The sequence below is a fragment of the Sinocyclocheilus anshuiensis genome, unplaced genomic scaffold (genome assembly GCF_001515605.1).
Source record: "Sinocyclocheilus anshuiensis isolate Anshui unplaced genomic scaffold, SAMN03320099.WGS_v1.1 scaffold536, whole genome shotgun sequence".
NCBI classification, from domain to species: domain Eukaryota; kingdom Metazoa; phylum Chordata; class Actinopteri; order Cypriniformes; family Cyprinidae; genus Sinocyclocheilus; species Sinocyclocheilus anshuiensis.
This window is the reverse complement of record NW_015557179.1, coordinates 3,044,694-3,058,200: the sequence shown is the minus strand read 5'-3', so window position 1 is coordinate 3,058,200 and position 13,507 is coordinate 3,044,694. Positions and strand designations below refer to the sequence as shown.

At 37.0% G+C, this 13,507-nt stretch overlaps 1 protein-coding gene across 1 annotated transcript in view; it reads left to right on the top strand.

Moving 5' to 3' along the window:
• plekhh2 (pleckstrin homology domain containing, family H (with MyTH4 domain) member 2) overlaps nt 1-13,507 on the top strand; it is a 39,819-nt gene that overhangs the window by 10,708 nt on the left and 15,604 nt on the right. Inside the window, exons 4-10 of the mRNA XM_016473863.1 lie at nt 5,617-5,679; nt 7,284-7,433; nt 7,521-7,604; nt 7,737-7,818; nt 8,055-8,258; nt 9,320-10,107; nt 10,195-10,270. Coding sequence (XP_016329349.1) covers nt 5,617-5,679; nt 7,284-7,433; nt 7,521-7,604; nt 7,737-7,818; nt 8,055-8,258; nt 9,320-10,107; nt 10,195-10,270 — 1,447 coding nt within the window. The remainder of the gene's footprint in view (nt 1-5,616; nt 5,680-7,283; nt 7,434-7,520; nt 7,605-7,736; nt 7,819-8,054; nt 8,259-9,319; nt 10,108-10,194; nt 10,271-13,507) is intronic.

The following is a 13,507-nucleotide window of genomic DNA, read 5'->3' as shown; positions in this document are numbered from 1 at the left end:
TATAGATTTGCATATAATTTATATAAAAATAGTCATATATAAATAGTCAGAACAACTATAGAACAATCTACAATTTCCTAAATTTCCATGTCACTGCTTGGTCCTATTTGAAATGATCCTAACAAGAGTAGAAGGGCAGTTTATTTCATAAATTAATTTATAAAAAACCTAAATGAGATATTTGAAAAAGAACTCTGATCAAAATTAGAGAACACTTACAGATACCTACAAGTTATTGGTGTTAATCTGGCACCTGGTGATAATTTCTTTAATTTTCTGGCATTGCCTATTTAACTGGCAGAATTTCTCTAATTTTCACTGAGATTGCAAGATGGCAGGCCGCTCTAAGAAGACTGAAAGCCTGCGACAGGAGGTTGTCCAGATTTCAGCCATTGCAAGAGAAGTTGGTCATTCCAAATCTGATTTCTCGAATATTGCAGGTTTACAATGACACTAATTCATTCAATCCCCCAAAAAGACTGGTCGTCCACATAAGACAAATGCACGAGAAGAGAGGATAATGCCGAAACTCTCAATGGGGAATCAGTTCAACACTGCAGCTGGAATTTCTTGCCAGTTCAGCACTGATCAGGGTATGGATCTGTCTCGGCACGTTTAAGTGAAGTTGGACTGAAAGCGCTCTCTGCAGTGACCCAGCCTCTCATCAGCAGAGAGGATCAAAAGGCTAGACTCAGCTTTGCTGAGGAGCATGTTGTGTGGACAGAGCAGAACTGGTCCAAAGTTCACTTTAGTGATGAGAGCAAGTTTAATTTATTTGGGTCTAATGGGAAACATTTTGTTCGCCGTCAAACTGGGGAAAGACTGAACCCTGAGTGCATAAAGAAGTCAGTGAAAGGTGGAGGAGGAACTGTCATGGTTTTGGGGGAGTAGCAGGAGTTGGGCTGTTACTGAACTATGGAAGAGACTGAAAGAAGAGTGGCCCAAGATCACACCAGAGCAGTGTGAGAGACTAGTGATGTTCTGCGGCCGCAGATGTACTGAAGTAATTCAAAGCAGAGGCCTCTACACTTCTTACTAATTTCTGACAGTTATAACCCTCCAAGATTTTAGTTGTGATCTTTTGTGCTACAGTAGTTACTGGTCTCTAATTTGATCACTCTGTTATCCACAAAATAAAGGATTTTGTTGAAATGCCTTGGTTATATTGTCAAACATGTTAGTAGAACAGTGGTATACCTACAGCTAATATTCCTTCAAATTTTGAGCGATGAAGAATAACAATATTTCAGAAAAAATCAAGTATTTATAAATTGATTCTAATTTTTATCTCCACTGTGTGTGTGTGTATTATATAAATATATATAAATTATAAATGTGATTATAGCAAATATAAATATAATTTATATTTTATACAATTATATATTTCCATATATGTTATATAAAATGTCTCAATAATATAATAAATATTCATCTAAATATGTATTTCAGTGTTGACTGCAGCAATGGATTCTACTAGAATGGAAATGTGAGCTTCGAGCACATTTCAAGTATACAGTGTGCTGCTTAGGGCTGCACGATGTATCGAAATATCGCAAATGTAAATATCGCAATATGCATATCGCAATGGCGTGCGATATCATTATTATTTTAATAATAGGCTACTTAAATCAAAACGTTGCAAAAGGTCAAAGTTTTAGTTCGACGCATATAGCAGAGAATTGCTTGACGTTAAAAAAAGTTATTAAGTGCAGTAAGTTGCAGAAAACAACTCTTTGCAATCTCGTCTTGCTGTCTGACTCACACCTGAAGCACGCGCTCAAGCCGCATCTCGCACAGCGCCTATTCAGTTCTGCCGCACACGTGCAAAGACGTAGTCAGTTGTTTTAAATTAATGTAAACAGCTGAGAAAGAAATCGGATGTGTATCATTATACTGAATCCGTGTAGTCGGTTTTAAAGGGACAGCAGCCTATAAATACCTGCTGCTGAATATGTCACTAATGTTAAAGTCCGCGTGAACCGGAAGTAGCTGACGACTTTATTTCAGTGTAGTGACGTATTTCCAGCTGAAATAATCTAAATTTAATTCATACAGTGAACACTATGCAGTGTTATTTTACACTTAATTATTAAATTTCTGTACCTGAATACTACTGTTTGTTTTATCTATGCTTGTAAATTGTGTATTTCTTTTTTTTTTATTTATTTATTTATTTTTTTTTACTGACTGTTCACTTGCCTTTAATCATGTTTGAACTTTCTCAGACTATAGTTTTTGCGGTGGTATATGAAGAAGTACTTAAAGTGTGTGGAAAGCAGTTACAATGACATAAAATTAGTGTCATTCATTTTTTTGTTTGTATGTTCACATTGATGTTAAATTACATTTTCTGATTTGTGTCATTACTTTTTATGTAATGCTAAAACACTGCTGGTCACTTTCAGAAGTTATAGTGATTCTTTATTTTCCAAGAAAGAATGTGAAACAAATCGGTTATATAATTTTCATTTTTAAATATTTAAAAATATAATTTAAATTGATTTTACACACTTTAAGCAATATCGTATCGCATATCGAATATCGCATTTTTTAACAAGGTATCGCATATCGCATTTTTCTTCAATATCGCACAGCCAATAAGTGCGGCGCAGAGGTCGGTGACACTGGGGAATTTGGAGCCGTGGTGCAGTGAAGGTTGTCACACAGACAGGCTTTGTGAGCTGGCCTGTGGAGGGAGGCTGGATGAGGGGTGCAGGGCGGGCCGGCCACAGAAGGCCGAGGATGGAATGCATGGAATGGAATACTGACTGTAGCCAGAACCATATGGAGCGGAGAAGTGAGGGGGATTGTAGAAGATTCAAAGAGCTGTTGATGGAAATGTAGAGCTTATGGTGCAAATTGATGGAAGCATCCATGAAGGTTTGGTTTGATTTGGTATAACATTCCCATTAGCAGTCACACTTCACATCACCACTCATTTGCATAAAGTTGAGCTTGATTCAGCTTTGTTGCATCATCAGCAGTCTCTATTGCTTGTGTCACGGGAAATTGCCATTTATCTTTAAAAAAATGAATTATGTTGGTTGCTTTGTTGCTCCGAATAACTCCAGTGTCCTCCTAGAGCACCATCTCCTGGTCAAACTAGTAATGCACTTTTGTATGGAGCCCTGCACATGACATGTGTAAGAAAAACTAGATATTGTGGTCACAAATGAAGAATTTGTTCTCAAGGCCTATTAATTCCTGGCCATGTTTTAATATTTGACTAATTTAAAATGAGGGAACAATTTAGTATAATGTGGCTACGATTTATCTAAAACAAGGGAACTTATTAATAAGTTGTGAGAACAAATTCTTAATGTGTCATACACTGTTTGATATGTGCAGCAGCGCTTCAAGCCGAACACACCTAATAGCTTTGCGTGCTTGTGACTCTTTAGTTCTGCACACGGCACACCTCCAGGAGCTCGACTGTTTTCAGAGAGAATCATAAAGCTGAATCTTTATTTTGTAAATCTGATAAAGCTAAAGACTATTCTTTATGAAGGATGCAATACTACTCTATAGGTACTCAAGATTAAAATGAGATTGTCCATTTTAATGTTTTTGAAAGAAGTTTCTTATGCTCACCAAAGCTACATTTATTTGATCAAAAAGACAGAAAACAGCACGTTAATACAGGTATGTAGCGCTAACCTGTGACTGAACCGCTTAGAGTCTGACTTAGTTTGTGCAGCTGTTCTCAGAACAGTCTGTAATTACGCTGCTATTTTTTATTTTCTATATCTGCACCATTGGGCAGTGGTGGACCAGCTTGACCACAGATGAGGTTGGGTGTGTACCCGTGTGTACAGTGTGTGTGTGGTTGTTGTGGTATAAACGTATCTGTAGTTAGTTCCACATTAAGGTTATGTGTATAGTGAATAGTCTGCGGGATAGTGGCTGTGTGTGTGGACGACAGAGATAATGAGTGTGTGTAGAGTGTGTGATGTATTTCTGACCATCAGTGTGTTTTGGGGAAACACCCTTTTGGTTTAGTCCGATCGGCATTGGCTCACTAAACCTTGAATATCAATAGACTTCTATCATGGAAAACTAACCAGAGTCTGTGAATCTTTTTAACTTCCATCTGCGAATCAGATATTTACGTCATTCATCAAGCTCTGACTAATGCACCATTAACAAATCCAACAAAATGTGCTTTAACTTAAGAACTAGAGCAGAACATGAATACATGGACTGGACTGTTCCAAAAAGTCATCATTAGGATAGTTTTGTCAATAGTGCTTTGTGCGTTGGGACTTATTAAACATCTTTAATGACGGAGGCTTGTAAAGAGGAGAGGCTGTTAGAAAGATCATAATATCGTTGGGTCACATATATACACACAGATGCATAAAAACACTTTTGTATGGTGTTCAGTGGAAAATATGAGTGCGGCGGTAACTATTAGCAGTGTGTTAGGTCATATTTGTCTGTTCTCCTTTGGGAACTGTATGAAGAGAAACAGGTTGCTAATGGAGTTCCTGCCAAAGCAGAAACAAGCGCATAACACCGAGCGAATTTAACCCCAAAATGTTCAGTGTTATGGGAAGCACCCGCTAATTTTTCATTAACACAATGCAATGAAAATGTAATTTTCTGTACTGTAATGTGAAAAATAATGATATATTAAATAATTTGTAAGGTATGTATATGCTATGGTAGTATTTGAGTATTTCTGCATATTAATAAAGTGCATTGATCATGTTGTGCTTCACTTAAAACACTTTGGATCATTATCAAATCATGCTGGAGAACATGATCTTCAAGATTTGTTCAGCTCAAGTGCTGCTGACAAAGTCATAAATTCCCCAAAAACGTTTCATTCACATTATGTTGATAATTTAATTTGTAATGAAGAAATTGTGTATTAAATTAAATAAAAATGCACAATGCAATTTTCAACAGTGATTGAACTCCAAGATCCATTCAGCAAACTCCAATCTGATGACCACAACTAAGCCACAGAATGTGTGGAGTGCTTATTTTTATGAGACTGGCAAGTGGATTAGGGAATTTATATTAGAAATTTACTAGAAAGTATGAGGATTGGAAATAGAGTGGTCAAAATTCCCTGAGATTTCACTGAATGCGATGACAGAACACAGTCATCAAAATGACCGGGAACTGAATCATTACCTCTGGTTTACCACTTTATTTAATTTTTTTTCATGCACAACTATAATTGTGACAGCGCATACAATACAGTCCAAAAATGTAACCAATACAACACAGCTTCAATTTTTTTTTTTTTTGGAAATGTTTTTGCTTAGGCAATAGTTTTTGAGTTTCCTTAACTTTATAGATACATTTTTCATCCAAAAAAAATTTAATAAAAGGCTTGAAGGAATGTAATGGTAATATAGCATGGCATTCCCACTATGGTAAAAATGATATGCTATGAGAAGAATACATGTTTTAAAAAGATAAAATCCCAGAACAGAAGGATATTTGTTTACAAAGCTTATTCTTCCCAGTCATTCATCACTGATGAATGTTATGCATAAGGAAAATGTTAAAGTAGACTTTCATAATAAAAATTCTCATGTTTATACATATTCATGCACAAGCACTTTTGGCCATTCATTTATGCAGTGCTTCTTGCTCTCTCAGATGCAGCAGTTGGAGATGCAGGTGTTGGAAGCCGAGCGTCGGGCATATGAGGCCAACCAGCAGGTAAATACCAATAACTCTCTTGTGGACATTTCATCCGATTTTAGGGATGTTAAGTATTTGCACTGACAATGATTCATTTAAAATTGTATTCTTTACTTGAATGGCCTACTAAATTATTTAATTATTTTGGTACAATTCATAATAATAAAATAATGTAACAAATGTATATGAAAATATTTCTTGACAAAAAGTTTTTGTCAAGACCATTATAATAGTTTGTCAAAGTTTTCATTATTTTGCATATTATCATCAACTAAAATGCCTCAAAAATTATTATATGTCATTTTATAGGGAGTAAAATGGTCAGGTGACACAAAATATTGACTACATTTAAAGGATATTTCCAACAAAACTATATTATGACGATTTATATTAATCATTCACAGGGGTTGGACACCTTGGAAATAGGTAATATTCCTTATTACACCTATTAAAGGTGCTGTATGGACATTTTTTGACTGTACTAAAGCATGTTTGCAGATATTTAGGTAACATGCTTGTTCACATACTTGTTTCTCTGAAAAAAAATGCTACAGCCAGTTATTCTGCTTTGAAATGTGCTTTCCGTGTCGGAATGTCTGTTGTTGTTTTGGTCCGTGTGATTCCGCCCACTAGTATTTCGACACCACGGGTAGCCAATTGGTGGAAAACACAGTGTATTGCAACGAGATCATAGATTCTACTTGAACTAAAAAGCCTCTGCATCTATCTAAAAATCTCTATGACCAGAGGAATATTAAAACACGGATAAATCAGCTCATCAACTTACAGTGTATAAGGCTTGCCACCTTCCATTGTAAATTGCGTGTCCTCAATCTGGCAACCCACGTGAGCGTCAAGTCTGAGGAGGAGGGGGCAGGAGAAACATGCAACTCTCTGTATTATTTTGAATTTGGACTGCAGTACCCATTTCAACCGCTATAGCTGTCAATATTACATACTGCACCTTTAAGCTTGTTTACCACCATTTGCTTTAATACAGCTTACAACCTTCTTAGAATAGATTCATGGCCTGCATCTTTTGAACTGTCTCCAGCTGAATGTCATCTATCAGAACATCTGCCATCTAGAGATGTTGAAGGAGGGAATCTGCTTCTCAATCTTCTCTCCAAAGCTGCCTATAGTAGTCTGATAATATTCAAGTCAGGTGATTTGTCTGGCCAGGGCAGATGTTGAAGTTTATCTTGGTGCTCCAACTGTCCAGGTTTAATGATCATGATACCATCTTTTTTTAGCATTGGTGTTTGTGGTTAAAGTTTTAGCAGTTGCAGCTCTTTCATGGATGTTGGTTTTGTGATACTCTCTGTGGTCAGTTTTTTTTGTGGAAACTGAAGGGTCTTCAAGGTGAATATTATTAAGACTTTGCTGCAGTAGTTCTATGTTGTTTGGACACAATCCTTCTCAGTGATCAATGTCCCTATTATTATTTACCCTTTTCAGATTTCACTCATTTCTCTTCTTCGCTGATGAGGTCTTGCCATTCTTTGTGTACAGAGTCATAATCGGGTGTTCACATTATTTTGTCCAATGCCTGTATATTGTATTTTTGATATAATAATGTAACCATTACTAACACTGTCTGTATGTTCATGTGTGTGTTTCAGGTGCAATGGATGGAAGAGCGTCTAAAGGCATCAGATATCCAGTCAAGTGATTCAGAGCTGCAGCTGTTCAGGCGCTGTCAAAATCTTCAAACGGTACTGCAGGAGAAAGACGAGCTTATTGCCACCCTAGAGCAACAGCTGGAGGAACAGGTCAGTCCCAACTCCAGTCTCTAATATCATCAGGTTTGCATCAGTAGACATAGAGGCCTATTTAAATCCATTAAATTACACCTCCAGAAACAGAACCGAATCCAAGATGCCAAGACGGTTGAAGAAAAAGCAGCTAAGATCAAAGAATGGGTCATGCGGAAGCTGAATGAAGTACGTTCATGCTTTTTGTACGCGTGCGTGTGTGTGTGTGTGTGTGTGTGTGTGTTCTTGAATAGGTGAGAGGAGATAAATAGGTGGGGCAGAAAGTGTGTAAATGTTTGTGTTCACCAATCACTCTTGTAGTTTGATATAGAGAATGCCTCTCTGAGAGAGATCAGCCAACAACAGGAGGCTGAGATACAAGACCTGAGAAGACGACTGCAAGGTATTCATGCGTCTGATCACACAGTAGGTTAAGCTCTGGCTACTGTGTCTTCAAAAAAGCATCCAACCAATTTATTCCTGCTATTTCTGTAGCATGTTGAGTGTTAAGCTTGTCAAAGAAATTACTGATGAAAATCTGTTTTTTGGTTTTATCAATGACAATGAAGACTAAATCGAGAAATTTTTCCATTGATGGAAAAGAGCTATTAAGTGTCATGTTTTTGTGTTTTGTTTTAGCCATGGAGCCGACTTTGGGTTCTGGTGGCCCAGTGCAGCCCAGTGTGGGTGAGGCCCAGCGGCTCAGCAGTCTGACTTTTGGCTGTTTCCAAATTAGAGGGAAGAGCCCTCAGGTACTGACGGGCCCAGAGCCGGCACAGAAGAGTGTCAGCACCCTGCCGGATCGTGAGCCCACACACACAGACTGCAGGAGACCCTCTGCTGGTCAGAAGACTGATATGATATCTGTAGATGTTTGACTGAAAGTATTAGTTCATAATCTGCTGAGTTTGACTGAGATGCAACAAGGCTGGGAAGAAATTTAGAAATTACATTTTTTATTCAGCAAAGACACATTAAATTGATCAAAAGTGACAATAAAACGTTTTACATTGTTGCAAAAAAAATCGATTTCAAATAAATGCATTTTATCATGGTTTCCACGAAAATATTAAACAGCACAACTTTTCAACACTAATAATAATAAGAAATGTTTCTTGCACGGAAAGTCAGCATATTAGAATGATTTCGGAAGGATCATGTGACCCAGCTTTGCATCACAGGAATAAATTACATTTAAAATATATTAAAATAGAACTTCAATTGAGACGACATCGTTTTGATCCACCAATTTCATTGCCCCATCAATACCAACATGCATCTAGAAAATGAAAGTTTCTCAAAGCCTTTTCTGGAAGTTCAAAAATGTTTTAAGGAAAAGGCCAACCATACTTGGAATTTGTGCTCTGCATTTAAACCATCCAAGTGCACACACACAGCAGTGAATAGTGAACAAACACGCACACACACACCCAGAGCAGTGGGCAGTCAATGCTACAACACCCGGGGAGCAGTTGGGGGTTCAGTGCCTTGCTCAAGGGTCTCACCTCAGTCATAGTATTGAGGGTGGAGAGAGTGCCGTACATTAACTCTCCCCACCTACAATCCCTGCCAGACCTGAGACTTGAACCCACAACCTTTGGGTTACAAGTCTGACTCTCTAACCATTAGGCCACGACTGCTCCCAATGATGCAGAGTCATTTGTTCAAGAATTGTTCTGCATTCATTGTCTAAAATTCATTGCATTTTGACTCACTAAATGAACCACTCAAATGAGTCATTTGCCTTAAGTCTGATTCATTGAAATGGATGACTTGACAGTGATTTGCAAAACTTTAACTCAGCTTTGACTTTAACTCAGAGAAGTTTTAATGCTTTTAATATATCAAGTGCTTACTATATGTATTCATATATTCACCAAGTCTGTGTGTTTGATCTGATCCAGATTCTGGAATGAAACAAGATTGCCCAGAAACAGAGTGTGTTGGCCGATGCTCTAAGGTGGGATCAGAGGACGAGGTGATCACACTGTTCTGTGGTGACTCCTCTATCCTCTCCAACTCTGCCTCTGAAGGAGAGAGGAGTCTGTTTGGAGGTTTGCGTTTCAGCCGACCCACCAGTGAGACGTACCACACAGCCTCAGACGACAGCAGCTCGCTGTTTGACGATGACATGCAGCGCGTGGAGTACTCCAGACTTTGCCTTCCTGGCACCAAGAGTGCTTCAAAGAGAGACAGCGAGAAGGTGGATGCTGAGGATGGATCCTCAGATGAGCTGAATAAGCGCTTCCAGTCGCAATGTCTTGATTCCTCATCGTCCTCCAGTGACACAAACACTCCCAGCCCCATATTAACTCCAGCTCTCACGCCAAAGCGGCCCACTCCATCACGAGACTCCCAAGACACCACAGCCTCCCCCAAACAGCCCAGACTGCGTAATCCAAATGCGTTTACTGTTAGTTTGGCATTGGCTAAAAAGCATCTGAGTCAGCCTCCGCTGTACAGTGAAGCCGCCCATGGGCGGACACGAAACGCCTTCAGCATGCTACGTCCTCTACGGCCTCAGGAAACAGACATGGACCAAGAGCAAAAGATGGAGACTGGTGAAAGAGAATGTGTGCCTGATGTGCCTCCAGCAGAAGTGCCACCTGAGGAACTCGAAACACTCGACGCCTCTGCAGCCGTGCCCGGGAGTAAACCTCCGACCCCTCCACTGCACAGACTGCCTTCTTGGGTGAGTCGTGCCACAAATAGTCCAGCTAATATGAATTTCTGTCGTTTTGGTTCATGTGGTAAACTTGTGATTTCATGTTATCTGCAGGAGAGCAGAATATATGCTGTGGCAAAATCTGGAATTCGTCTGTCTGAGACGTCATGTACAGATGTAGCTAATAAAGGTGCGTTTAGATTGTGTTTTTTACATTTGCACATATTCTCAATCCAGCTGCCCTTCATTGATCTCTCTTCATTTTTTATCGTCATTATTTTTCACATGCACTTCTTTTTGAACTGCATTTTTTTATTATTTTATAGTGCTCTTATATTAGCAAGATTTTTACATCAAAAACATCATAATTCAGAAGTAAAAGGCTATTTTACTTCTAACGGCACAGAACAACACAACAAATCTCTGACAGTAAACTGATGTCCCTCTATTTCTGACGTACTCTAAGCACTCGCGTTGCTTTCTGACATGAAAGAGAAATTGATTTGCGATTGGGTCCGATGTAGATGCAGTGTTAAGCCGAGAACACACTACACGACTGTCATACCAATTATGAAAGTAATTTGGTCTTGACGACTGATTGTGCCCAGTCGGACCAGGTCTGTTCCAGTTGCGCTCAGTCGCTATTTGCAGTCGGCAGAAAAAATTGCATAGTGTGTGGTGTATAAAGGTTATAATCAGAATTCAAGAACCAGTCGTTTTCACATTTTTTAAAACATATTTAATATTTGCGACTGACACCAGCGATTGTATATGCGGCTATGCAGTGGAGATGCGTTAACTGTCAAACATCATTCAGCATTCATTTTGTAATTTTGTCATATTTTTTCTTGATTACACATCTTGATCTTTATTTTATTTCACAAATTAACATTGCAAGTTAAATGGTTTTAGATTATTTGTTCTATTCTGAAGAAAGTAAAATAAAATAGCCTATATTATGTCAGTGATTTTTCTCATTTTAAAGATAACATCAAGAATTATTTTACTTCAATCTGCAGTCTAACAAAAGTTAAGGAAAAAATTAAGTTGATCAACTTTTAACTTTTTCTTAAAATTTGTTATGAAGAATATTTAAATTAACTTCATAACAAATAGGCTATTCTTCAAAACTAATATTCTTCATAACAAATATGTGACCCTGGACCACAAAACCAGTCATAAGGGTTCATTTTTCGAAATTTAGATTTATACATCATCTGAATGCTGAATAAATAAGCTTTCCATTGATGTATGGTTTGTTAGGATAGGACAATATTTGGCTGAGATACAACTATTTGAAAATCTGGAATCTGAGGGTGCAAAAAAATCTAAATATTGAGAAAATCGCCTTTAAAGTTGTCCAAATTAAGTTCTTAACAATGCATATTACTAATCAAAAATTAAGTTTTAATATATTTACAGTAGGAAATTTACAAAATATCTTCATGGAACATGATCTTTACTTAATATCCTAATGATTTTTGGCATAAAAGAAAAATCAATAATTTTGACCCATACAATGTATTTTTGGCCCAGCGACTTAATACTGGTTTTGTGGTCGAGGGTCACATATAGGAACATAACAAATACCTATTCTTAAAAGCTATTTTTTCATAAATTTCATTTAAAAAAAAATCACAAATACGACACAAAATAAAATCATTTTATATACTCAGTTTAATTATATATAATAGTTTTGTGTCAAATGGATAAGGAAATTACAATGCCTTGAATTTCTCTGCAGTTCTTAACGTTTGCTGTAGACTAATATAATGAAAAGTTAAATACACAAATAACATTTTTATATGACTTTTGTTTCTGAATAAATGGAGCAGTAATGTTTTATTTCATTCTGACCGGAAACTCGGGAACTGTAACAAAAAAATATATACCCTTTTTAATCAGAACCAGTTCATTTTTAATCCCTTTCAGACATACAAAAGATAATGAATATATTATTGCTTGACTAAACGTTTAAAAATAGCACTAGAAATGTTATAATTAAGGAAATTAAACATTGGTGTCTGAAAAGACATAACGAAATGTGTCTGCTCAAGCTATAATTCAAAAAAGAAAGGGAAACGTAGGACTTAATAAAAAAAAATATTCAAGACATTGCTGTTGCATTTATTAGCAACACCAGGCCCGGACTGGCCATCGGGAGCGCTGGGAGAATTCCCGGTGGACTGGCGGCTGATTTGGCCCGCTGCCCGTTTTTATTTTTTTTGTTATTATTAATATTTTATATGTATGCCTTCTCAATGTACCAAAGTGATCATTTCCGATTTTTTCATTCGATAATAAATCATAAATCGGTCTTGACTGTCAGCGCTGCGCTATACGAATCAGCTCACGTGTGTTCTGCGCTTCCGTCAAATGATTCCAAACAGAACCGATGCGCAGGACTCGATGAAGGAGAGAAAGCGGCCAGAAGAAGCAGTGAAATGTAGCAACATCACTTCATTTGTAAATACGCTAGATAGTTTTGTCTTTATTAACGTAGTTGAGTATTAAACTGCTAGTATCTGTTAGGCTATCAGTAGCACCCCATTATTATCATCATTCAGAACACTGTGCTAAAGGACATCAATATCGGTTGTAAAGTTACATTAAAAAATTTAGCAGAGACAGATATTCACATGGATTTATTGTACAGGGAGGGAGGGAGCTAGAGCAGACAGCAACACACAAATAATATGAGTAACATGCTCAGCCTAATAATTCAACAGTGTATTAGACTTTTTCAACAAATATATTGTACTAATTTTGACATTTAGGCACTTTAGAAATTGTGTGTTAATACACTACCAGTCAAAAGGTTTTCATCAGTAAGGTACTAGCCCCCCATTATTATCATCATTCAGAATACTGTGCTAAAGGACATCAATATCGATTGTAAAGTTACATAAAAAAATGAGCAGAGACAGATATTCACATGGATTTATTGTACAGGGAGGGAGGGAGCTAGAGCAGACAGCAACACACAAATAATATGAGTAACATGCTCAGCCTAATAATTCAACAGTGTATTAGACTTTTTCAACAAATATATTGTACTAATTTTGACATTTAGGCACTTTAGAAATTGTGTGTTAATACACTACCAGTCAAAAGGTTTTGATCAGTAAGAATTTTTTTTTTATTTTTAAATAAGTCTCTTCTGCTCACCAAGCCTGCATTTATTTTCTTCTGCTCACCAAGCCTTCATTTATTTGATCCAAAATACAGCAAAAACAGTAATATTGTGAAATATTTTTATTAAAATGTAATTTATTTCTGTGATTCAAAGCTGAATTTTCAGCATCATTATTTGACATCATCAAAAACATTTTTTTATTATTATTATTATGTTGAAAACAGATTAGATTTTTTTTTCAGGTTTCTTTGATGAATAGAAAGTTCAGAAGAACAGCATTTATCTGAAATA